Source organism: Ochotona curzoniae, unplaced genomic scaffold (genome assembly GCF_017591425.1).
Source record: "Ochotona curzoniae isolate NIBS_2020 unplaced genomic scaffold, NIBS_Ocur_1.0 contig_2692, whole genome shotgun sequence".
Taxonomy (NCBI): domain Eukaryota; kingdom Metazoa; phylum Chordata; class Mammalia; order Lagomorpha; family Ochotonidae; genus Ochotona; species Ochotona curzoniae.
Genome location: NW_024465556.1, coordinates 14,647,607 through 14,674,006, shown reverse-complemented (window position 1 = coordinate 14,674,006; position 26,400 = coordinate 14,647,607). Strand labels below are relative to the sequence as shown.

The 26,400-nt window shown below is 46.2% G+C and overlaps 1 protein-coding gene across 1 annotated transcript in view; it reads right to left on the bottom strand.

Moving 5' to 3' along the window:
• HKDC1 (hexokinase domain containing 1) overlaps positions 1-15,245 on the bottom strand; it is a 35,856-nt gene extending 20,611 nt beyond the window's left edge. The window contains exons 1-6 of the mRNA XM_040976075.1: positions 15,052-15,245; positions 9,938-10,100; positions 6,328-6,476; positions 6,122-6,241; positions 2,364-2,459; positions 1,345-1,444 (exon numbers count right to left, since the gene is read on the bottom strand). Of these exons, the coding sequence (XP_040832009.1) occupies positions 1,345-1,444; positions 2,364-2,459; positions 6,122-6,241; positions 6,328-6,476; positions 9,938-10,100; positions 15,052-15,114 (691 nt within the window). The 5' untranslated portion in view covers positions 15,115-15,245. The remainder of the gene's footprint in view (positions 1-1,344; positions 1,445-2,363; positions 2,460-6,121; positions 6,242-6,327; positions 6,477-9,937; positions 10,101-15,051) is intronic.
• Between the last annotated feature and the right edge of the window lie 11,155 nt (positions 15,246-26,400).

The following is a 26,400-nucleotide window of genomic DNA, read 5'->3' as shown; positions in this document are numbered from 1 at the left end:
TCCAGTCAGGCCTGAGACCATCCACAAGCTAGCCCCTGCCTGCTCCAGGTCCCAAGCACACCCACCCCACTCAATGCCTAACCACTGATGACCACCATGTTTCACTTGTGTTCCCAATACCAGCCCCATACCACAGTCAAAATGAGCCTTCAAAAGATGCAGAGGAGCAGGCATCCAGCTTGGGGGTTACAACACTCACACCCCACACTGGAGTACTTGGGTTTAGTACCCAGTACTGGCTCCTGACTCTAGCTTCCTGCCAAGGCAGACCACAGGACACAGCAGTGATGTGGCTCAGGAAACTGGGTCTCTGTCCCCGTGTGGGAAATCTGGACTGACTTCCCAGGTCCTGGCTTCAGCTCTAGTCTGGGCATCTGGAGAATGATCCAGTAGATGGGAGTTCCATCTCTGTTTTAGTCTCTGCTGCGTTTTGTGTGCTTGTGTGTATGTGTGTGTGTAAACATGCATGCACATGGCTCAAAACAAAACAGAGTAAAAACAAGCACTGTAACACACATCCATGCATCCATCCCTAGCCCAGGTCCTCCAATGTCTTCCTGGCTCTTCTTGGGGTACCAGTCACTGGCCTCTCAGTGACCGTGTCCCAAGGCCCTGTGCAATTTTCCAGTGGGCACCCAATCTCATCCCATCCCAGACACCACAGGTTTCTCCTTTCCTCTGGGAGGGACTCCCTTCCTCTGAGGTCCCTGCTTTGATATCCCCAGGAGGGCACCACCACCTCATCTACTCACCTTCAACCATACCCCCATGTGCTGTGTTGTTCTTTTAAAAGAAATTTAATTTATTTATATGTCAGAGTTACAGAGAGAGAGAGAAGAGACAGAGGCAGAGATCTGTTATTTCCTAGTTCACTTTCCAAGTGGTCATAACAGCCATGGCTTAAGCCAGGAGCCAGAAAACTTCTTCCTGTCTCCCACATGGATGGCAGAATCCTAAGGCCTTGGGCCATCCTCTGCTGCTTTCGCGGACCATTAGCAGGGAGCTGGATCAGATATGAAGCAGCTGAAATGTGAACTTGCCCCTATCAGCATTATAGGATTCTGCAGGCATTCAAGGAATGAACTAGTAGATGAAAGATCTCTCTATCTTTGCCGCTCAAGGATGATGATGATAATAATAAAAATAATAATTAAATAAAAGTTTTGGAGTTCAGGCATTTTAAAGTTCAGAATTTCATGTGAGGGATGCCCAACCTATTTAACTGTCCATCTCCTTGTGCTGCTCCTCCCCAGGACATGGGGCCTGTGTCCTCCCTATAGATTTGGCTGGAACAAAGTCCGAGATCAGCCCCTTCCTCCACCCCCAAAAGCCCTGCTGACTCACCAATGATAACTCCAACCTCACAGTAGGGATCATCATAGGCACAAGTCATCATGGTCCCCACAGTGTCATTGACCAAGGCCAGGATGTCCACGTCCATGTCCTGTTGGACACAAAGTCCCAGAGGGGTCAGCATGTGGCAGGGAGTGGGGAATCTCTCTCTACAGAGGCAGTGAGTACCAGGAAAGTGGCTGGCAGGGACATTGCCTCCTGGGCTTCTCCAAGAGAAACAGGCAGGAGAGAGCCCTGGAGGGAGCTAAACGAGGTACCCCGTGCTCCTCCTGCTTTGTGTTGAGGGTCTCTGGGCAATGAAAATGTGATCAAGCATCCCAGGGGTTGTGCGGCCCTCAGGAGAGACGCTCAGAAATCACTGCAGTCACAGTTACCCTGGGAGGACCCACCCACCAGGACAGTGAGGCCAGCAGGTGCAGCCTCAGCCATGGCCTGGCCATGCTTTCTGCCACATCAACCTGAGTCACTGCAACAGGGTTCCCAAAGGTTTAGAGGAATACTTTTGAGTAAAATGAAAACAGTAGGAGAAAAGCACAGGCTATAGACGAACATGATCAGCTTTAAAGAGAAAAAAGCTACGAAAAAAAATGTTCTCTTGCTCTTAACATAATAAGCAATTTGGGCTTCTTTTTGTATTTTTTTTCAGCTCACCAAGGTCTTGCTTTTGTAGTTACTTCAATTATCATAAGATACATTCCATAGAGATTTTGGGGGGAGTGAAACAGAGTAGAATGGAGTCAGATTAGGAAACATGATCTCTGAAGCTTCAGGGAGGTGGGAAGGTTTACACACAGCTTGCAGCTCTCCACATTCTCCAGAGATGGGGGAGGGTTAAGGCAGCCTCGGAGAAAGGAAGGGTGTGCAGCCACAACAGGCTCACCCGTGGGCTTACACAAATGGCCACATCTGGACTCCAGCAGGAGGCTCCCTCCCATCCCTTCCTCCAGGATTCTTCTTCCTGGCAGCCACAGCTAGAGCAAGAGCCTAGGACTGGGAGAGGGAACCTTCACCTTGTGCTTCTTCACGGCTTGGGTCAAGCGGCTCACGACATCCGTGTCCTGAACACCACGTGCCTTGAACTTCTTGGTCCATGAAAGCAGCACGCCCTGTGGGAACACAGCAGGCCCAGGCCACGTGACATAGCACACAGGCATGGATGTCTTCTCTCACGGAGCATTTCCAACTCCATTCTCTACAGTGCTTCCCAATTCTTTTGGGACTGCTTCAGAGGTCGTTTCCAAACATGTACACACCTCTGTAACTCTCAACTGAGCTGTCTGAAACGTTATGGTGGCACAAAGAGCAACTGCTGAAAAGTTAGCCCATGAGACATGATGGCGTGTTTACTCATTTGTGACATGAACAATTCCTTCCCAACCAGGAACAATCTGAAGAAAATACCAGGGCATGGTAACTGCATATTACATGTACAGAACATGTGTCTTTTTAATTATTATTACAAAGTCAGATATACAAAGAGAAGGAAAGATAGAAAGGAAGATCTTCTGTCCAATGATTCACTCCCCAAGTGAACACAATGGTCGGTGCTGCGCCCCTCCGAGGCCAGGAGCCAGGAACTTCTTCCAGGTATCCCACACGGATGCAAGGTCCCAAAGCTTTGGGCCGTCCTCGACTGCTTTCCCAGGCCACAAGCAGGGAGCTGGATAAGAAGTGGAGCTGCCGGGATTAGAACCGGTGCCCATATGGGATCCTGGAACGTTCAAGGCGAGGACTTTAGCTGCTAGGCCACGCTGCTGGGCCCACATGTGTCTTGCAGGTCCACAGAACAATGAACATGAGTTCCCTCCAGAACTTAATTTCAACTTGGAGAAATAGTTCTCAAGTTGTATTATCAGTCAATTGCTTAAAAAATCATGTTCACCCAGTTTCATGACTGAAATAGCAAATAGTTATGAAATTTTCCAGACAGGAAAGGCTCCAGGAGGTTAACAGGATTGCTCAAGTCTGTTCAGTCAAGAGCAGCTGAGCCCAAGTTCACAAACTGCTCAAGTACCCCTTATGCACTCCCCCACAATGGGCGAGGAGGGACCCAGCTCTGGGTCTCAGGGAGTGAAGGACACTGCTTGGTGGCAATGCATGCTCTCTGATGCCAACAGGCATTCTCCTTGTGCAATGCCACTGCAATGTGGCAGCCTTCCCAACTGTCACCTTCCCAGGCTATGGTGACACAGACCAGAAACAGCTGTAACACAGTGGCTTCACCCAGAAACAATGCTGGGACTCGGGGTGAGAAAATGGAAAAGGAAAGCACTAACGCTTGTCATATGATGTCAAGTTGGGGGAAACCAGTTGTAAATAGAGGGCACAACACCAGCATTTGTTGCAGAAATGGCTAGAAGGAAAATCCCACAATGCCAGTAGTATCCTTCCACGTTGTGGGCAGAGGTGGTTTCCAGTTTCTTCTCTGAAATTTTCTATTTCTATACTCTATTTTTTTTTTTTTTGCCTCGAAAAACATTATGCTTTATCCTTAGAAAACACACAAAGACTTCTCTGTCCCTCTACTTCAAAAATGTAAAAGTAGGAGCAGGTGTTTGGACTAACAGCTAAGGCACCTGTTAAGTTACTCACGTCCCATATCAGAGTGCCTGGATTTCGACTCAGCTCCACTCCTGACAGTAGCTAATTATTATCCCAGCCTTGGACCTGTACATCTTCCCTAACGTATCTTCCATACTGCCCCATGTCTTTCTCCCTGTGAAGAGGGTGTTTTAGACTCAACCATGGAGCCCTCCTTTCCGTTTCCCAGTGTGTATGATTGCTGTGCCTCTCTCCTGCTGATCTACAACCATCAGTTTGCCTCAGCAGACTCCATTACTGAACAAGAGGGAGAGTGAACTGTCACATTCAGTTACAGCTAGAAAGGAGTTTTCCCCTAGATGTAGCTTTTCCACTTAGCAAGAAATTTTAGGAAGTACAAATACTTCAACAAGAGTTTGATGAGAGGAAGCCTTTCTCTCTTCAGTATAATCTAGTTCCTTTCCTTAGATTAGAGGTTATGAAAAATCCTTATCACAATAGAACACAAAATGGGTCAAAGGATTTTCAGGAATCTGCTGATATTAAAAAACAATTAGAAAAAATTTTTTTTAAACAGACAGGTAGAAAGATCTCCCAAATGCTTCAAACAATGGGGTTGGGTCAGATCAAACGTCAGAGCCCAGAATTCCATGTAGTCTCCCATGTAGGAGTCAGGGATGAAGTACCTGAACCATCACCTGTTGTTTCCCAAGGTGTGCACTAGCATGAAACTGAAATCAGAAACAGAGCCAAGAATCACACCCAGGCACTCCAATATGAGTACAGGTATCCCAAGCAGTATCTTAACCACCGGCTCACATTTTAAGCAAAGTGTAGTTAAAGAATTTTTGAGTCTGGGTCAAGGCACCCTTGGCTGTGTGGCCTTGGGAAGTCTCCCACCCCTTGAACTACAATTTTTCTCAAATATAAAATGGTGACAAGGGCAGGCATTGAGCAATGATTACAATGCTGGTTAAAATATCTACAGCTCATATCAGAGTGCCTGGAATTGATATCTGGCTACAGCTCCTGACTCAGCTTTCTGCTAATGAGAACCTTAAGAGCAAGAGTCACAGCTCAGGTAACTGGGTTCCTGTCACTCCTATGCAAAATCTAGATTGAGTTCTGGGCTCCTGACTTCCGTCAAACCTGGCCCTAACTCTTGGAAACAGTGAAGTGAAGCAGTGGGTGAGAACTGTCTGTCTCTGTCATTATGTTTCTCAAATAAGTGAGCTAAATTAAATAAAAATTAATGTTAGAAAAATGAGATATTCCTATCTATCTCCTCCAGCTGGTTGAGGACTTTAATGAGATAATGCACAAAAAAAGAGTACAGCTACGCGGCACACTGGCAACATCCAAGGCACGGTGTTGCCACTATTACAACTGAAAGATGCTGGTGGGCAGTGGGCAAGGATAAATGCCAAAATCCTGATAGACATGCCATATACTTTCCCTGATACACACCCCTAAAACACTTAAACCTGACTCTCAACATCAAATTAACTTCCATAGAGCTTGAGTATTTTCTTCTTGCTGGGGTCATCTCTGAACTGAGATGAGAGGTATACAACTGGCGCCTGTACCAGAGATTCCAGTTTCAAGGCCTGCTCCTCGGTTCCCCTGCTCACTCTCCTGCCCACAGCAAAACTGCCCTCAGTCTCATCAAAACATTCCAAACCCACTGGGTTCCCAATCTGGTCCTTATAAAAGAACTCAAAAGTAAACCTCAGCCTGTCCTCTACACGGCTGATGGCAAACCTTCACTCAGGGAACCAAATAAATGATCGATTGAACCTTTCAATCATGAGACAACCATGGATCCCCTATAAGTGTAACACACTCTGCTAGTGACAGCTCTAAATGGGGGACAGGGTGAGAGAATTACAACCCAGCACCTGCTCTCCAAAGCTACCTGTGAAATTGGGAACAAGGGTACAAAAGCACAGAGGACATCTGGCACCAGGGTTAAGTCACTTCTGAGGATGTTCACCAAGGTTTGAGAAAAACCACGCCACTTCCTCACGCTGTGCTCATGCTGAGTGCAAAATCAAAGTCACTGTGTTACCAAGCTGCTTTGCACTGCCACTTCACTTTAACAAAAGAAGACAATCAAATAGCAAACTCCTGCAGTTGCCCTGTGCCCAGCCTGACTCCTGGCAAGCCCATTTCCACCTACTTCATACCTCCAATCCTGCCCATTCCACCCTCCCTGGCTGGGGCTTACCTCTTCCAGCTTAGTCTGCCTGCAGGGAAAAGAAAAGGTGAAGCCAAGGGGCAACTTCTTATGCATCAAGTCTTTAGTCTTCATGAAATCTGCCAGACAGTCAGCTACGTACTCAAACAGCTGCAGACAGAAGAAGGCACAGGACACAGGGCTCAGGTAGGGTCAGCTGAGAGTGGCCAGGGCTTGCCCTGCCACCCACAGGGTACCTCTGAGCCATTCCCACGGGTGATCTCATTGGGCGTGGGGTAGAACTGACTCTCCATTTGGACATTTCGCTTCCCCTCTGCAGACACTTGCACCTTCAAGACACGAAACTTGGAGCCTCCAAGATCCAGAGCGAGGAATTCCCCATTTTCTATTAAAAAGTGTAAAAGTTACCAATCATTGTGAGTCTACTCAATGGCAAGCTCTGTGTGAGCAGTAGGGCACACAGTAATCCCAGTCCCCCACATGCATTACAGAAACTCAGTCACTTGAGCGGTCAGCACCATCTCCCAGGGTCTGCAATAGCAGGAAGCTGGAATCGGGAACCAAACGCAGGCATTCTGACTTGGAATGAAGGTATTTTATTTATTTATTAAGATTTACTTTATTGGGCCTGGTGTGGTGGCTTGGCAGCTTGGGGGTCCTTGAACAAGCCGGGATGCCAAATAAAAATAAATCAATCTTTATTAAAAAATAGATTTACTTTATTATTTATTTATTTAAAGATTTATTTATTTTTATTGTAAAGTCAGATATACAAAGAGGAGGAAAGAGAGGAAGATCTTCCGTCCGATGATTCACTCCCCAAGTGACCGCAACGGCCAGTGCTGCGCCCATCCAAAACCAGGAGCCAGGAACCTCTTCCAGGTCTCCTGTATGGGTGCAGGGTCCCAAAGCTTTGGGCTGTTCTTGACTGCTTTCCTAGGCCACAGGCAGGGAGCTGGATGGGAAGTGAAGCTGCCGGGACTAGAACCGGCGCCTATATGGGATCCTGGGGCGTTCAAGGTGAGGACTCTAGCCACAAGGCCACCACGCTGGGCCCAAGATTAATTTTACTTTTTATCACAAAATCAGACATATAGAGAGGAGGAGAGACAGAGAGGAAGATCTTCCGTCGGATGATTCACTCCCCAAGTGACCACAATAGCCGGAGTTGAGCCGTTCCAGAGCCAGGAGCCTGGAGCTTCTTCTGGGTCTCCCATGTGGGTGCTTTGGTCTGTCAACCCAAGGCTTTGGTTTGTCCTTGACTTCTTTCCCAGTCCACAAGCAGGGAGCTGGATGGGAAGCGGAGCTGCCAGGATTAGAACATGTGCCCACATGGGATCCTGGCGCGTTCAAGGCGAGGACTTCAGCTGCTAGGCCATGCCACTGGGCCCCGGAATGCAGGTATTTTAACCAGCATCCTAGTCACCAGATAAGTGCTTGCCCCAAGTTCCATCTGTTACATGGTTCACACACATGTGTGCATGTTACTAAATGTGCAGGCTCTTTCTCCTATGATTCTGTCTCTGGAGAATTCATTTCAATAGATTTAAAGTCTCCAATTTCAGGGGAGAAATTTTCTGTCCGTTCTACCACAGCCTATAAATTGGTGGAGCATGCTGGCCACCTCCTCTCACTGATGAGCACAGGAGTACAGTGGTCCTAGAGGTCACCAAGGGAACCTGGCTCAGGGACTCTAGGCCAAGGGATCTCACTACACAGAATCACAGCTGAGACTCAGCTGATGACAGTGGAGGAAGGAGGAATCTCCAGGGCAGAATGGGGTTTCCAAAACCTGAGCAGCTGGGAGCCGGTGTTCTGCCCAGCAGTGAAGTCATCTATGTCCCACATCCAAGTACCTGGCTACAAGTGCCAGCCAGTGCTCCTGATTCCAGCTTCCTGCCAATACACACCCCAGGAGGGAATGTCAGTCACTGTAGTCCTTCTCCCCATCAGTGAGACCTGCATTGATACCTACCTCCTGGCATCAGCCTTAGCATTGCAGACCTCTGGGGAACTCCCCCAGCAAGCAGATAGATGATTGATAATTGACAGACTCTCAAGTACGTTAATTAAAAAAAAAAAAATACCTTGGCCAGTTTCACTGCTAAACCTACCTGGCTGTAGGGCCAGAAATGTACCTCCTCCAAACAGCTTTCCAGTTTATCCAAGGCCACTTCCCCTGGGTCTAGAACGCACTTGTCTGTATCCAGAGGAGCGGCCTTGGCTCCGGAAGCCAGGAGGACTTAGTCCTGATGTTCCCCACCCACCCTACACACCCCATGACTCACATGTTTCCTCGAAATGGCACTAGATGACCTATAAAGACCAGTGTATCCTGGGCACTGTCATCAAGCAGTATGCCATGGCTATGCCTTCAAAGCAGAGCTGCTTCTGTTCCTCCACGCTGGGGATTGTGGCCTGCCCCAAGCACCTACCTACCCACAAGGGAGCAAGGCCTCTCCTATCAGGCATCCCAGATACCTTCGAATTAGCAAGGCCAAGTTCCCCTGACCACTGCATTGCCCCAGGCCATCTAATCGAAGGTCCCCTGAGAGCTTCGCAAACTTCAGTCACTGATTTGAGCATTGGGACCCTGATGTTGAGGGAGGTTCTTTCTGTCACCTGTTCTGGTGCCAGCTTCGTCCAGGGACTCCATAGAGACCGAGAGACACAGTAAGTCTCCAACACCAAGGGACAACAGTAGCTTTCAGTAAATATCACTTCTCCTTCTCAGGGCTTTGTCCAGAGACTGAGGATAGAAGAGTGGGATGGGACCTCATAAATTTCGTCTACAGAGCTCTAGGCAGTGGAAGGCAGAGTTAACATCCTCAGTCAAAGATATCCAAGTGCTAATCCCCAGATATTGTGAAAACATTAGGGCCTGTGCAATGGGGGAGTACGGCTGCAGCTGGAATAAAATACTGCTTATCAGCCAGCCTCAATGTTGGAAGAGTATCCTGGCTTATCCAAGAGGTCCTACTGCAATCACAGGATCTTTAGGTATGAAGAAAGAGGTGCAGCATCAGGGTCAGAGAGATTTGAAAACAGTAAGAAGCATGGACTGAGGAAGCAAGGTAGCCCCTAGAAGCGGAAAAGTCAAGTAAACAGAATCTCCTCTGGAGCTTCAAGAAAGTAAGCAGCTCTGCCCACATCTTGACTGCAGTCCAGATACCTGTTTCAGACTTGTACCTTCCAGAATTGTCAGAGAATAAATCAGTGTGGTTTCTAGTCACTACCATTGTGGTAACATGCTATAGTTGCCCTAGGAAATGAATATGCAGTTCAACTCTCCCAACTTACAGAAATTGAGGTTAAACACTTACCTAAAGTAACTGAGGAGTGATGGCACTGGGCTATGAGCCAGGCATCCGGAGTTATCCTTTAATGCTGCTTCAATGGCCTTAATTTGTCCTCCATTATTTACTATGGATGGTCTAGGATCTAGACACCAGGGAGCGGACACCACTTATGGCTCCTTAAACAAACAAGTCAGGGCCTCATATGCATCAGGCACCATGCCAGGTGCTGGAAACTTCGCAGGGAATAAGACCTGGCCTCATGGGACCATTGGTCCAGGAGGAGACTACATCCACAGCAGGATGACATGGACCTTGATAGAACTTCTGGCCCATGATGGCCACTATCTGAGTTGGGTTTGAGATTTCAAGCTAGTGCTCAATGAGGGAAGGTGAGACCACGATGAACAGGGAGAGTAAGGTGCCTTGGGCTTTGGAACACAAAGTATTCTGGAGGACTGACAAAGTGGCCTGGAAAAGCCAGAGTGTGAAGCACATCAGCCAAGAGAAGATGGGATTGGGTTCCCTACCAGTTATCAGCCCCACTCACCTGAGCCATCCGGAATGGCCCTGACAAAGGTGGGAAGCATCTTCACTGAGGCAGTGGGGTTGGTGTCCTTTGCCAGGCCCTTCTCCATCTCAACCCGGAAGCGTGCCATAATATCCAACAGGGTCTCATCAGAAAGCCGCATGTGATACAGGAATCTGTCCACCTGGAACAGACACCCAGGTGGCCAGGGTCAGCTGCTGGGGAACTTGCCCTCCAGCTGAGGCTATAAGCTCCCACACCCACCACAAAGCAGTATTCCTGCCTCTGAGGCAGGATTACAGCACCCACTCCCAAAGGCTCCTTAGCTGACCCCAACAAGCTGGGGACAAAGTGTGGAGCTGAGAGATCAAAATGGAATGGTGATCTGTGAAAGTGTGGACTTATTCCTCAAATGGCAAGCTCCAAGGAACAAGTGGTTCCCCCATTTTTCTGATGGGGCAATGGAGGGGCCCAAACAAAGAAGGATGCTGGTTTTGCGACTTGTAGTTCCAGGCCCTAAACATCTCCTCACTTCTCTGCCATAGTAGACTGGCTACAGCTCAAATCCTTGGTTCCTAAACATGGAAGCATTTTTTTCTCCAGTGATGAGAATAGGTAAATCCAAACCATTTCCTTTTGTTTACTGGCTGCTGAGAAGCTCAAAGCTAAATCCCATTTCTAACTATAATCTCTATGAGCCAGTGCTTTAAATTTCCATTTTGGTTAAACTGAGCTGATGACATGAAAACTACAGGGCTCACTTTACCTCTGTCTGAGAATGGGTGCCCAGCCATCAGCCAGGATTCAAGAGGCCAGAAAGAGCCAGCTCAGTCAAGAGCCAACAATGAGAAGGCCTCATAGCCAGAATGCCACCAGAGAGCCACTAACAACAAAAGATAATTGTGCTTTAGGCTGTGGGGGAAGACGAGGATGTAACCAGGTCAGGCTTCATTAGGGGGTTGCTGCTCAGCCTGTCTCATCATGACTAATTGGTTGGCACAGCACACACAATGGTGAGAAGTGGATGAGACGTGACCCCCAAGACTGGGGCTGGGGAAGACAGGAATGCCCTATATGGGAATTGCCCTTCATCTTTCATCTACCCAAAGCCCCTAATACAGTGTCCCTGAGCCTACTGCTCAGTCCCAGAGGACAAAGAGCTTCCCCAGCCATATACCTTATGCCTGCCTGTCTGTGCCAGTGATGGCTAAGGACTGCTGGGATGGTCTGCAGCTGCAGCTGAATGCAATAAGGTCTTTGGCGTTACATTCAGATAGTAGGACAACTTCAGCACAGTTTCTGGTTTATTCTTTGTATCTCCCACATACCTTGTAAAGTAGCTGGAAGGAAAGACTGACTGAAAGATATGTTGAGATTAAAGAAGGGGCTCCTGTCACAGAAGACCCAGTCTCTATTTGAAAAGACTCATGTACCACAGCAGCCGACAGCATCCAGAGCACTAACACGTGGCTTATTTGACTCAGAGGAGTAAAGTCAAAAAGTCAAGCTCTGCCTGCTCAATTACAGATGCAGGAGCTGAAAGGGGACTTACAGCTATGGAGTCCAAAGGTCTCAGACCATGATCCAACAATCATAAGAAGTTTACACTTCTTGACCCAGTGATTTCATTTCTGGAAACCTGCTCTCAGAAATAACTCCAAATATGGAAAACAACAAATACACTGCAATGTCTACCATTACAATATTCAAATTGTTGACTGTTTTAAAAGCATCCCAAAGTCAGGTAAGAAGGAAAAGTTTGAATAAATAACAGCACATTCATTTGATGAACTATTAGGTAGACAATACAATGAAAATAATGAAAACAAAGGAGAAAAAAATCTGTAAGCAACATAGCAGTAACAGGCAAGCAAGAGTTGGAGCTGTGTGTCTAGCACACATCAAGGTAACTGCAAGAAAGTACAGAGGGTACGGGTACTGATGTGGTCAGGCTGCTGGGAGAAGCCCCCTCTCCTCTCCCTTATTCCCCCAGATAGAGAAAGAAAAAAAAGTTAAGCAATTGTCTCATCTACTTACCCCATACCTCAACCCTCTTAATCAGTGGTCTGCAAGAGTATACATCCTTTTCAACTATATAAACATCATCAAAAATAAAATAAATTTATATTTTAAAAATTACATGGGGTGGAAGATGTTGTGGTACATCAGGGTAAGTCTCCACCTGCAGCACCAGCATCCCATATGGGCACTGGTTCGAGTCCCAGAAGCTTCATTTCTGATCCAGCTCTCTGATAATGGCTCAGGAAGGCAATGGAAGAGGTTCCAAGTGTTTGGGCTTCTGCACCCAATGGGAGGTTCATAGAGGTTCCCAGTTTTGGAGCTCCAGTCATTGTGGCCATTTGGGGAGCAAACCAGCAGATAGAAGACCTCTCATTCTTTTTGTGTCTGTGACTCTACCTTTCAAATGAATAAAATAGATACATTTTTTAAAAAGACATAGAGATAAGATACTAGATGCTTTTGCACAGCAAACATGACAGGGTATGTGATGAAAGGAAGCATTTCTACTTTTTCATAATGTTGACTTCCTAGATTGTAAAAAATACACTTTGGAAGCCTGCCTCCCCATCCTGCTCTTACAGATGAACAATCTCAGGTCAGTGACCAGACCCTGCCAGGGTCTTCAACAGAGCAAACAGTGTCAATATTTTGAATTGGAAAAGAAGCTGCCATAATGATTTCTCATTTTTTCTTTCTGTTTAATATGGGTGTGAGGAGATTAAAAAACAAAACTTGTGTCACAGTCAGAACAGGAGCCCTCCCAGGCAAGTATGGCACAAGGCCTTGACACAATTCAGAGGCAGGGAATACAGAAACAAGGACGGTATATGGCTAGCTGACGACAGAGCAGAACACGCAATACCTTCTGACCAGGTATGTCAGCACCACGGGGAGCTGTGTCCTGTGTAACCGTGACTCAGCCCTGCCACCACTACCCCACATCACCAGGTCACCAGCTTAGGGCAGCCAACGGGAGAAGGAAGGTCAGGTTTAGGCATAGACAAAGGCTGCTTCACATCAGAGGAGGGGCCCCGAGCCCAGCCTGTACTTGTGTTGGTGAGCAAACAAATCCTGCCTCACCTCAGGGTAGAACAAAAGGTTAACCGCCACAGCTTGGGAAAGCAAAGGTCTCAGGGCTCCAGACTCCTCCCTGGGGGCGGGAGAGATGCCCTGTAGGTTGCTTCTCTCCTAAGCAGGAAACAACAGCACAGGGAAGCTTAGACAGAGCCTCAGAGAATTCCTTTAACTTCCTACATGGATTGAACTGTAAGTGAAAAATCGGACAGGTTAAATCTGACTCTTAGTGGCATCTAGTTGAAAAGGAGAAGGGGTGGGGGGTGGAAAGAGATTGATCTTCTGTCAGCAGGTTCATTCCACAATGGCCCCAACAGTCAGAGTAGGGCTATGCCAAAGCCAGGAACTCCACATAGATCTCCCACATGGGTGGCAAGAACTCAAATTCTTAGGTCTTCATCTTTTATCTTTCAAGGTACCTTAGCAGGAAGCTGGTAGAAGCATTATAGCCTGGAACTGAACCAGCACACTGATATGGGATGTGTCTCAACCTGCTGCTTAATCCACTACACCACAGTGCCCATCCTGGTTTGTAATATTTTCAGATTTGCTGTAATCCTTAGCCCCAGCTCTAATGAATGGAATTTACTGAGAGCTTATCCTACCAAGCACAGGAGGGCTGTGAGGCTCCATGTTTTCCTCCTTCTCATGGAAGAAAGTAGGAAGCATTGTGGCACAATGGGAAGAACAAGGGAAGGGGAGGCATCCAATTCAGATTTAAACTTCGTCCCACCTTAAGTACCGGGGGAACCCTAGCTCAGTCTACACCTAAGAGGACTTTAGAGATCTGTAAACTGGGAGATGTCAAACATGGCCAGACAGAAAAGTTAGGCTCACTCACACTGTCTAGAGAATCCAGATGACCTTTCGCTCTTCCAGGCGAGCTCACATCATTAATAGCATTCCCTTCACAAACAGCATGGGTAATACAGAATTCAACCTCCATACATTAAAACTCATACCTCTCTTGTTGTCCATACGTATATACTTACTTTTTTTTTTTAATGCAAGTTCTTTCTTTCTTAAAGATTTATTTATTTTTATTACAAAGTCAGATATACAGAGAGAAGGAAAGATAGAAAGGAAGATCTTCCATCCCATGATTCACTCCCCAAGTGAGCGCAACGGCTGATGCTGCGCCGATCCCAAGCCAGGAACCAGGAACCTCTTCCAGGTCTCCCATGTGGGTGCAGGGTCCCAAGGCTTTGGGCCGTCCTCCACTGCTTTCCCAGGTCACAAGCAGGGAGCTGGATGGGAAATGGAGCTGCCGGGATTAGAACCGGCACCCATATGGGGTCCCGGGGCGTTCAAGGCGAGGACTTTAGCTGCTAGGCCATGGTGCTGGGCCCTGTATATACTTTCAAACAATAATCATATCTCCTTCAAAAGTTTTTAAAATTTCTTTAAAAATGACCCTCCGGAGGCAGGTGTTTGGCAAGCAGTTAAGATGCCCTTTGGGATGCTCACATCCCGAATCAGAGTCTGGGTTCCAGTCTTGGCTCCCTCTGATGCCAGTTCCCTACTAATGCGTACCCTGAGAGGCAGCAAGTGATAACTCCAGTACGTTGGATGACCTGGACTGTGCTTCTGGCTCCTGGCTTTTGTGGAGTGAACCAGCAGATGAGAGATCTCTGTCTATTTCTCTCTGTATGTCTCTCTCTCTTCCAAATAAAATATATAATAATTTATTATAAATAAATCAAAAGTACTCTCCTCTCCTTTATGGCTACCTCCCTAGACAACCCTTATGTCAAATACAATCCTCTTCAAGGTCTTTAGATAGTTTCTCTGCGTTGCCTTTTGCATCTGATTCTCACCAGGAAGCTCCCAGCTAAATTCAGGGATTGCGACAGCCATCCAAGGCCCAGGGATGTGGGTGCTTTTCCTCCCTTTCCCCTTTTGCAGGTTTGTGGTTTTTTTTTTTTTTTTTAACCCAAGGCTTTCAATATCTTTCCCAGTAAGCTCAATGAAATCCTTCTTGCGAGAGGCAGGGGGTCAGTGAGGAATGACCTGTGCACCTCTCAGCCCCAAGTCCTTACCTTCTTGATCTGATCCTCCTTCAGCTTGGTGAAGTAAAACGCCATCAAATGTACCGCAAACATCTTCCCCAATGCTGGCTTCAGCTGAGACAGGCAGAGGTTTCCGTGTAGAGCGTGCTCCCGGGTCGCTGTGAACTACACACTTGCAGGCCAGCCTGGCAGACTTCCTGGGGAGCTGCGTGCTACAGACTAAATAGTTGTAGCCTGCTTGGTTCAATGATTAAACCTCGCCCCTCTCTGGTCCCTCCCTCCCACACACACTTGATCGCTAATAGAGGCTCTGATAGTAGCTGAGTGCTGGAGGAGGGGGAGGCATGGGACTGATGGATTATTTGCCTGTTAACAGAACTGTGTGCCACAAAATCTTGCTGCCAATCAGTTCTCAAGCTGGTGTTCCACCAGGCCCACTTGGCCGAGGAACATCCGAGAAGTTGGGCACTGAACAAAGTTGACTTTCCACCGCTGAGCAGCTCTGCGCATTTTCAGATACAGGCTTTGCTCATGGATCCTTTCCTCCTCCAGCCAGGGACAACTCCACGAGTCTCTGCCCAATGAGGCTCTGTCTTCATCTTGGAGTCCACACTGCTCTATCAGTGGCAGATCAGATCTCCCAAGCAGAAACAGATATTCCAAGGAGAAATAATCGGTGAAGGATTACCTACTCAACAATGTACAACCTTTCCTTCACAGGAAATGATCCAAAGGAAGAAAACTATGCATGAGAAAGAAGGAAGTGATATCACCAGGGTTCAATGGCAAGCTGCTGAGAGAGAGAAGTGTAAGCTACAGGTGGGATATGGTCTCCTGCCAATGAGATGTCTGGTTCACTCACTCATCTCACTCATCAGGCATGATGTGAGAAGGGGCCAGAAAGAATCAATGTGCAGCAACATTCTGTCCTCCACCATGGCTAAATGCCAATAGCTTCAGGAACAACAAGGTTAATAACAGCTTACAGATAGGTCATGTACTACTCCCAGTTTATAGAGAGAAAACTGAAGCCAGAAATGTTTAGTGTCCATTTAAAACCACAAAGCTTCTGAATGGCAGATAAGAGTCAATCATAGGAGTTTGAATCCAAGGCCCAGCTCTTAACAACACATAATATTGCTCTCAAATTCTTCTTTCTCCACATGATACCTGTTGGGTTATTTTTAAGAACTCCAACTACTTAGAAAGCTAAATTCAGAGATATCACTTTGGTAGGGTCTTCCTAATGAGGGGAAATGTAACTGAAGATTCCAAATACTAATCAAATGTTCCCTAAACTGAGCAACTGACCAGATGGCAATAGAAGCTTGCCAGGTACCTACTTTTCAATAAAATAGACTCCTAGACAAAATACTATCCTGGTCACCTTAGCATCCTCCATTCATCTGTCTATTACACAATCCCATTAGTCAAAACCATTATGGAATACTTACCCTATCAAGGACCTTCCAGAAATGTCTCTTTAGAAGTCAGTTCATGCTGCTTGCTCATGCCTAATGAGCATGCATCATTTCAGCCCAGCTTGAACAGCAGTGCAGGGGCTTCTTAATGGAAACTACTCCACACACTTTAGTCAGACACAAAATCATCTCCCCAATTGAGAACCCCCCACCATTTTCAATTCTCTTGCCCCTTAATGACTTTAAGAGTCAACCTTCAGGGCCCGGCGCTGTGGCGCGTGGTTAAGGTCCTCGCCTTGCACGCCCAGGATCCCACATGGACACCGGTTCTAATCCCGGCAGCCCCGCTTCCCATCCAGCTCCCTGACTTGTGGCCTGGGAAAGCAGTCGAGGATGGCCCAAGGCTTTGGGACCCTGCACCTGTGTGGGATACCCGGAAGAGGCTCCTGGCTTCGGACCAGCATAGCATCTGCCGTTGCGGCTCACTTGGGGAGTGAATCATGGGATGGAAGATCTTCCTCTCTGTCTCTCCTCTCTGTATATCTGCCTTTCCAATAAAAAAAATAATAATAAAGAAAAAAAAAAAGAGTCAACCTTCAGTTCCCTAGTTGGAACTGGAAGTGTTCTGAAACAGGCTTTCTACACTCTCTCATGCACTGACCAAGGACAGCATTCCAGGGCAGATCCCTACCCACACGTGATAACATTCTATTCCTTGCCTTAATTCTCCTGTGTGATGTAAGACCACAGCGGTGCAGCATGGTACCAGCTCCCACTGATACATTCAACCCAGAAATAAGATTACAATGTCCAGTGGATAAAAGGACACAAGGACATTAGCAGAGGATATTGCAATCTTATGGCAGCTGGTGTGAGTCAGACCAGAACAGCCTTTGGACACTTCCACAGAAAAATGACACCAGAGAATTTTAGCCTGTGACATCAATGCATTTTTTCATCTCAGTACACTGGCACCTACATTCCAGGTCAGAGTCTGACTAAAACAAGAGTTCACTGATTATAAGGATCATGTGCATTTGGAGTCATCTAGCTCAGTCCCAGCACTACAACCAAAACAAAAATAATTACTTTCCCATTCCTTACTTATTTATTCCAATCCAACTCTTGGAATTCTTCAGCTTTCTGGAAGTTCTACATATCTGAGTCAAAGTCTTAGTAGCATCTGGATTTTGCTTAAGAATACCCACTTGTGCGCCCGGCAGTGTGGCCCAGCAGCTAAAGTCCTCACCTTGAATGTGCTGGGACCCCATATGGTCGCCGGTTCTAATCCTGGCAGCTCCACTTCCCATCCAGCTACCTGATTGTGGTCTGGGAAAGCAGTTGAGGACAGCCCAAAGCCTTGGGATCCTGCACCCGCATGGGAGACCTGGAAGAGGTTCCTGGCTCCTGGTTTTGGATCGGTGCAGCACCAGCCATTGTGGTCACTTGGGGAGTGAATCATCGGATGCAAGATCTTCCTCTCTGTCTCTCCTCCTCTCTGTATATCTGACTTTGTGACAAAAAATAAAAAAATAAATCTTAAAAAAAAAACATTTGTGCACTGACACTGACGAGTGACATTTTAAAGTGCATTGCCCATTTGGCCCTGAGCTTCCACATAAGAAGGGAAACTCTGTGAACACATCTGTTCTTATCTGCTCACATCTATTCCTACAGAACTCTACCTAACTGCACATGATGCCTTTCACTAGGCTTTCTTTTAAGCACTGTGTGTGGAATGAGAAGCACAACAAAATTTGCACGTTGGGTTGAGCATTAGTGGGGCAAGATGCCAGTTAGGACTCCTGTGTGCCATACTGGAGTACCTGGGTCCAACACTCAGATCTGGCTCCTCACACCAATGTCCTGCTATTGCAGACATCAGAAGGCAGCGGTCATGGCCCAAGAACTTGGGTTTCTGCCACAGATAAAGGAGACTTAGGGTTGAGCTCCTAGATACCGACCCTGGTCTGGCCAATTGCTTGTTTGTTTACATCTTTTAATTTCACACTCATGGAAGCCAAATGCTGCTCCATGTCAGCTTTCAGAGACTCAGGAAGGCCACAAGTGAACCAAGTCTGTGTCCTCCCAAGAGAATAAGAACATCCACAATAGTTATCTCTTCTGACTACTCCTGTGTGTTGAAGGGCTTCACACAGGAGCTGCTATCCTTAGACCATTCCAGAGCATATGACACATGTTCTCAAGCAAAAAAAAAAGTCTGCTTTCTGACCACAAAAATACAACCAAACTCAAGAAGCCAATGGGAACCAGGGCTGGGGGCAGGCCTGGCGAAACTCCCACCAGCATGAATGTGGCCTGGATAGTGGGGTTGGTTGGATTGAGCTAGGGCTGCTTCAACACTCACTGATGTATACGAGAACTGAATGGGATGTGGGACAGACTGGATCAGTCTGCTGCATATACTGGCAAGCACAGGAACCAGGGCTGGGGGCTGGCCTAGTTAGGGCTATTGGGGTTGCTCCAGCTAGGCTGAATGTATGGTGGACAGAATAGGGCTGAGCTGCAGTTCCCCCAGCTGAACCACTGGACTCAGAACTCCAACCACAGGAAGAATTACAGGATCTGTGGTCTGACCATGGAGTCCCTGTGTTAGAACTGGACCTCCTCAGTGGCTAAGATGGAGCAGTGCATGGCATGCCCAGATGCATATGGAGGATATGGCAGTCCACTGGGGCCTGCAGAGAACATCTGGTGCTGTGACAAAGGAGGGCAGAACAAATTATACAACTACTCCAACCAAGCAGTAATAGCAAACATTTCGGTGAATTGAGACTCTAACGTAGACCATGTCAACCAATGGATCTTGGATCTGAGATCAACAGCATTTCAGAACTATCGAAACCACTTAAGCAGATCCCTTAGAGCATGCTCCATATGAGGACCCTGGGAGGACATCAAGCAGCCGTTCTCCATTCCTGGGTATTAAAGCAGCTGGGAAGCTAGATGTGCCCTTATATCCTCTCTTCCCCCAGCTATAGTAAGAAGAAAAAAGAAAATGTGAAAACAGTGGTCTCACCCCTTTCTCCTAGCCCTTAGCCCTTCCCACCCTAATCAACTACGTAAACATCATCAAATTAAAAAAAATAATAAGAAGCCAGTGGGGAAAGAAGGCAGGGAGTGAGAACAACTCAATAAAACCATTCCTGGAAATGAAGGACACGTAGCTCTGACTGAAAACAACTGTGTGGAAGTGTCTGGGGGCATCATGAGAAACACCAGCCATATTCACAAAGCAGAAACCACACACGTATGACCTAAAGCTACCACACCAAACCACAAGTCCCGAACATGTGCTCTCTCCTTTCAGCACCTCCCAAGCCACTCTGGTCTTCTGGACTACATCTGCACTGAACACTGCTGACACACCTACTCAGCCCTGAGTCGTTGTCCAGGAAGCCCTGCAGAATGTACCTCCTCAGGAACTAATAAAAACACAAGCTCAGCCCCGGCCCACTGTTATTCTGTAAGACACAAATGGCTTCAGAAGAAAATTTAAAACTTCCAGATATGGAAGAGGAAAAACAGCAGAGGAGAGGAACAACAACAACAACAACAAAAACCCAGTGGTTCCGAGAAGGGCAACTGAGGCACAGGGGCATTTTCAAGGCGGTGCAACTGTTCTACCCGATACTGAAATGGTATGGTAGCTACACAACACACTTACCAAAGCCAACAGAATCGCATGGCACACACTGAATTTCAGTGCTTGTGAACTTGGAACAGACAGTGATCAAATAATCTGATCATATCACGGATGTGTAAAACAGCCTCCCGGAAGGACAAGGAGTGAAAAGGTGCAGCTCTAAGTAACTTTGGAAAGGAGAGCAGTGGTAAGGACAATCAAAGGCAGTAACTATATGCAGTACTCTGATCAAGCTGCCTCTAACCACATGGGTTATGCAGTAACTTCAATTTCTACAAGAAAGTTTTTGATTTTCTTTTTCGTCACTTTAGCAACAACTTGTTATTTTGTAGCATGTTGTTTAACTTTGTGTCGATGTAAAGTTTCTGTTTTTCTCCCTGTTGCGGGCTGTTTTCTGTACTGTGTTTAAAGAGATGTATATTGGAAGTGCAGTGGAGACTGACAGGTCTAACTGGAGAAATAGTGCAGTATGCCTCTCTGCATGCAGACCAAAGATGGACTCTCACTCAAACCATTGAATGTATCCTGACAGTAGAATGCAGGACTCTCTGACACGATCCATACCTACAATGTCGGGAAACACTTCAATAACAGAAATGATGGACTTATGACTATTTAGGAAAGACTACCCATTGTAATATGAGGGGGGAAATCAGTAGTGGGGGTGGGGGAGAGAGGAGACTTGGGGAAGGGGAAAGGAAACTCCAGAGCCTATGAAAATGCATCATAAAATAATAACATAAAAAATAAGCTTCCTCTAAGCACATGACTTAACCATTCTGAAGCCATCTACACATATGTATTAGAACCGGGATGGTGGACAGGGATGGATTTCTCATGGTTGATTTCAGACAAGGTCAGAATGATTCATGTCACTGGATTAGACCTAGACATAAGAATAACTCACATTTAGCTTAATAAATGGAGAGATATTTACGTTTGTTTGCACAAGCACTCTCAGACATGGAAATTTATGCAGGCAAGTGCACAAGTGTGCACACACACATGAACTCCTGGCTCTGTGTACTGAGAAGCACAAGAAGCAACAATGCCCAGTAGCAACAAGTACACTCAGGGCTCACAACTCCAGGGAAAAAACAACTTCTGAAGGAATCAAATTCATTCAAAATTATTCTAGAGCATCTCGCAGTGCCTCAAAATAAAGGAGCCCATGGAATTTTAACAAAAGATGGCACCCAGGTCTGCTGATGACCTTGAGTGAAAGGTCCTTGGAGAGCAGCAGAGAGAGGAAGAGACTATTTGAACATCCCCGCGTCTGTCAAAAGGATGGAGTGCTCACCACCAAAACTACCACCTTGTGTCTCCTCCCTGAGTTTGCATGAAATAAACTTGTACCTGCAGACAATTAAAAGACATACACACACAAACTGTTAAAAGTTACTACCCATTTCCTAGATCCACTCAATTCCTATAGATAATCATCCACAAACTATGGTTTAAGCATTGAGCCCAGGCATTCACTACTACTGACTGTCTCTCAAAATGAGCACATACCCTATCTGCCTCTGGAGAATTTATAAGCATCTGGATACCCCTGGTTACTGGGTAACCATACTACTGTGACTGTTACTCAATCAAGCACATTAGGTAAATGTTTACCTTCTCTCCTATGTACTGTCAGTTAACCCCAACAAATCCTCAGACAGTGAGGGTGGCTTTTTCTTTACCCCTAGGAAAGCAAGTGATCTAAAAACCAAATTACTAGGGTCAGCAATGTGGCATAGTACATAGAGCCACTGTCTGCCAGCACCGCATCCTAAATGGGTTCTGCCTTAAGTTTTGGCTGCTTCACTTCATATCCAGTTCCCTGCTAAAGCACCAGGCAAAGCAGTAGAAAATGGCCCAACTGCTTGGGATTGTTCACCCACAAGGGGAGACCCAGAAGCTCCTGTTCCCAGCCTCAGTTTGGTTTGGCTTTGCCATTGCAGCCATTTGGGGGAGTAAACAAGTAGATGGAAGATCTCGCTCTCTCTTCTTCTGTAACTCTGTCTTTCAAATAAATAAATAGAAATAAATAAAATATTTTTAAAAATAAAATTGGGAGCTGACACAACGGCTCAGTGGCTAAATCCTCACCTTGCATGCACCAGGATCCTGTATGGGCACCAGTTTGTGTCCTGGATGCTGCACTTCCCACCAGCTCCCTGACTGGGATCCTGTACCCAAGAGGGTGACCCAGAAGAAACTCCTGGCTCCTGGCTTTGAATCAGCTCAGCTCCGGCCACAACAGCCACTTGCAGAGTGAACCAGCAGACAGAAGTTATCTCTGTATCTCCTTCTCTCTGTAAAACTGCCTTTCCAAACAAACCAACAAACAAAAACAAATAAATCAAACTTTGCAACCCCCACCCCCAAAACAAATGGCAGATCTTGTTCTCTTCCTCTCTCTGAAACTCTTTCAAATAAATAGATGATAAACAAATCTTTGAAAAAAGAAAATCAAAATATCAAAACAACAGGGACATAGGAACCAAAGGAAAGGCTTCTAGTAACTGAAGCCTGAATAATTTCAGTAAGAGACTATTGGAATACAAGCCAAAGCATAAGTTACATTTTTCCATTACACACACTGACATGCACAAATAACTAAATAAGGTGGAGAAATAAAACTCTCCCATACACATCCCCAGTCACCCACAGGGATTCTCCAGGCTCACAGAGGTGGAACACAGCTCATGCTGTGGCTTCCTTCCAAAGAGTCCACACAGGAGAAACTGGTTAAACCACTTTGGGCAGGTCATCAATGTTGACAGCGGTAAGTTACACTAACAGTACCCACTCTTCGTATGATGTGACAGAATTGCATTTTATCTCTGTGTTTTTCCTCCCCAAAGGGGAGGGTGTTGTGGTGTGATATTTTTCCTTAAAAGATTTATTTCTGGGCTTGGTGCTGTAGCCTAGTGGCTAAAGTCCTTGCCTTGTTTGCCTGGGATCCCTTATGGGCGCCAGTTTGTGTTCTGGCTGCCCCACTTCCCATCCAGCTCCCTACTTGTGGCCTGGGAAAGCAGTTAAGGATGGCCCAAAGCATTGGGACCCTGTATCCATGTGGAAAACCAGGAAGAAGCTCCTGACTCCTGGCTTCAGCTCCGACCACTGCAGCCACTTGGGGAGTGAACCAGCAGATGGAAGATCTTCCTCTCTATCTCTCTTCTCTGTGCATCTGACTTTGCAATAAAAATAAATAAATCTTTTTTTAAAAAAAAAAAGACCATTTGAGTCTTTCATGTAGTTTGAAGGGACTCAATAACTATGTGAGCCTCTGTCCACTGCCTTCCCAAGTATATTAGTAGCAAGATAGACTGGAAGTAGAGCAGGCAGGTCTTGAACTGACACTCATGGGATGAGGACATTCCAAGTGGTGGCTTAAGATGTTGAGCTACAATGGCTCAATTAGAGTGAACCAGAAGATGGACGATAGTTCTCTCTGTCTCCTTCTCTCTCCCTGTAATTCTGACTTTGTAATAAAAAAAAAAAATCTTTTAGAAAATACATTTGTTTATTTTTATTGGAAAGTCAGATGTACAGAGAGGAGCAACAGAGAGGAAAGATCTTCCATCTGCTGGTTCACTTCACAAGTGGCCGCATCAGCTGGAGCTGAGCCAATTCAAAGCCAGGAGCCTGGAGTTTCTTCCAGATGGGTGCAGTGTCCCAAGGTTTTGGACCATCCTCTTCTGCTTTCCCAAGCCACAAGCAGGGAGCAGGATGGGAAGTAGAGCTGCCAGGATATGAACCATCACTCATATGGGATCCCAGAGTATGCAAGGCAAAGACTTTAGCCACTAGGCTACTACACTGGGCCCAAATCAATACATCTTAATACATAAATAAATATCTAATAACAGGAAAAAGACTGCACAAGTCCCAATTGTGAGGAAGTCTACAGATTATGACTCGTGTTCAAGGTCACCAAAAGCAGGGAAAGCTGAGAAACTCACAGCCAGAGGAGCCTAAGGAAGCAGGACAACTCAATGTAATGTGGTGTCCTGGACAGCAACCTGGAACAGATAAAGGACATCAGCAAAAACCTGAGAAACTCTGTCAACTTTGGTCAATAATAACAAAACATAAAGGCATCTGGTGTAACAGTAATGTCTAAGTTCATTCTTTGAAACTTACACCTATTTCGAAAACTTTTTTTCCTTACCCTTGTTTTGTCCATAAAGACTACTGCTTATCATCTATGTACAAATTCTCTACTTTTGCTTTTTTTTTTTTAAGGCAGCTAGAGAAAAAAACGAGTGGCAAACAGAATCTGGCTCTCTGGTTCAGTCCCCAAATAGCTGCGATGACTAAGGCTGGGACAGGTCAAAGCCAGGAACCAGGAGCTCTTTCCAGATCCCCTACTTAGGCTGCAAAAGACCAGGGATTTGAGTCATCTTCTGCTGTTTCCCCAAACGCATTAGCAGGGAATTAGACTGGAAAGGGGGTGGGGGTGGGACAGGAACCTGTACCCACGAGATACTGGCAGCACAGGCTTAACCCACTATGCCACAACTCCAGCCCCTCTCCACTGTCTTAAATGATAGAACACGGATAACTCAGAAACATGTATATACATGATATCCTTCTAGGGTGCATATGTGTGTATTGTTTTTCTCACTTTTTTTGGGGGGAGGGTATGTTTTGTTATGTTTTGAGGGGCAGAGAAACAGTTTTCATCTCCTGGCTTACTCCGCAAAAGCCTCTAACAATTAGGACCGGGCAACACTAAAACCAGGGGCCCCAAATTCCATGTGGATTTGAGACATCCATGAGGCCTCTCAGGGTCTACACTGGCAGGAAGCCGTAAGCAGAAGCCACAGGTAAGAACTGAATCCAGGCATTCCCACGTGGGATGCAGGCATCTTTTTTGTTTTTGAAAGGCAGTGAGACAGAGTTCTTTCACTCATTAGTTCAACAGTCAGGGTTACGCCAGGCCCAAACCATGAGGTCTCCCATGTAGGTGACAGGAACCCAAGCACCTGAACCATTATCTGCTGCCTTCCAGGCACATTATCAGGAAGCTGGACTGCAGAGGTGAGACCTGATCCCAGGCACTTCAGTAACAATGAAAGGGATCCTCACACCAGTTTGCTTAACCTGCTGTGCCACAATACCCATCAGAGGATTGAGGTAACCTAACTTCTAGTTTAAATATTTATTGCAGGTGTATTTTAAACCTTTGAAAAATGAGGGAAATCTTAGCAGGACTCACGTGCTTACCTATCCTAACAGGTTTGGAGTAGCACATGCATAAAACAACAGCATCATCTTCAGACTCTCAGTTCTGAGCCCTATGAAATTTCGATGATCTGTGATAATAATTTTGCGTATTTGTGACCCCGACCCAGGAAGTAATTTCCAAAGGCCCACTTCCATTTTAAAGATTTACACTCTTCCATGGATGTAATGTACAAAGTGCTGCAAGTCACTGTTTTTATTCCCAGCCAGTTACGTATTAACCACACTTTTAATTACCCTGGTCTGTAGTGAGGAAGCAGACCAGCATCCAGACTTCAGTCCACACCCCAGGTTGATGTTCAGCCAAATGAGTAGCCAGCACAGAAGAGCTTTCAGCTATAAAACTGCAAGGGAAGAAAAAAGCAGAGCTATTTCAGAAAAGATAAGGGTATGACCACTACAACACATGCACCTGCAACTTAACAGAAGCTCGCAAAGAAAGCAAAGCAATCTGCTGAGATTGCTGCAGGAAAGACCAGGCTGTTCTCCTAGTCCTACTTTAAGCAGATGGAAGGGCACCAGCCAGGGCCACATCGACTGTCAACTATACTTGTTTGCTTCCCACATGGTGCTCTTTTGTCCCTGTAAAGGGAAAGGTCAAAGGGCAAACTATTTATCATTGTGCACAAACATTCTTGAGCCAAATGCCCAGGCAACCCTCCCTTCATGGCAGTCCCCACCCCCAGCTCTTTATCTGAAGCTTTGTGAAGTGACCCATTTCCCAGTGTCTTGTCTAAGTGGCTCAGCTCTGACTCACAACTTCAGATCCCAAATTAGGGAAAATGAGATAATTAATAACCAAAGTAGCATATTTCATTGCTTGAATACAACAGGACCAAACATACTATCCAGTCCAGTTCATGTGTATTTCTTGAGACTATCTAGACAAAAGTGACCACCTGTCTGCTAAGGTAACGTCAAGGGAAAGGATATTCTAGAAGTTGCAGTTTCCCACATATAAAATACCAAGAAATATGCTCTTTCAGGTACTATTACCTATCCACCAGCAAAGAAGAAATAGTATCACTCCTTCAATCTCTATTTCCACGA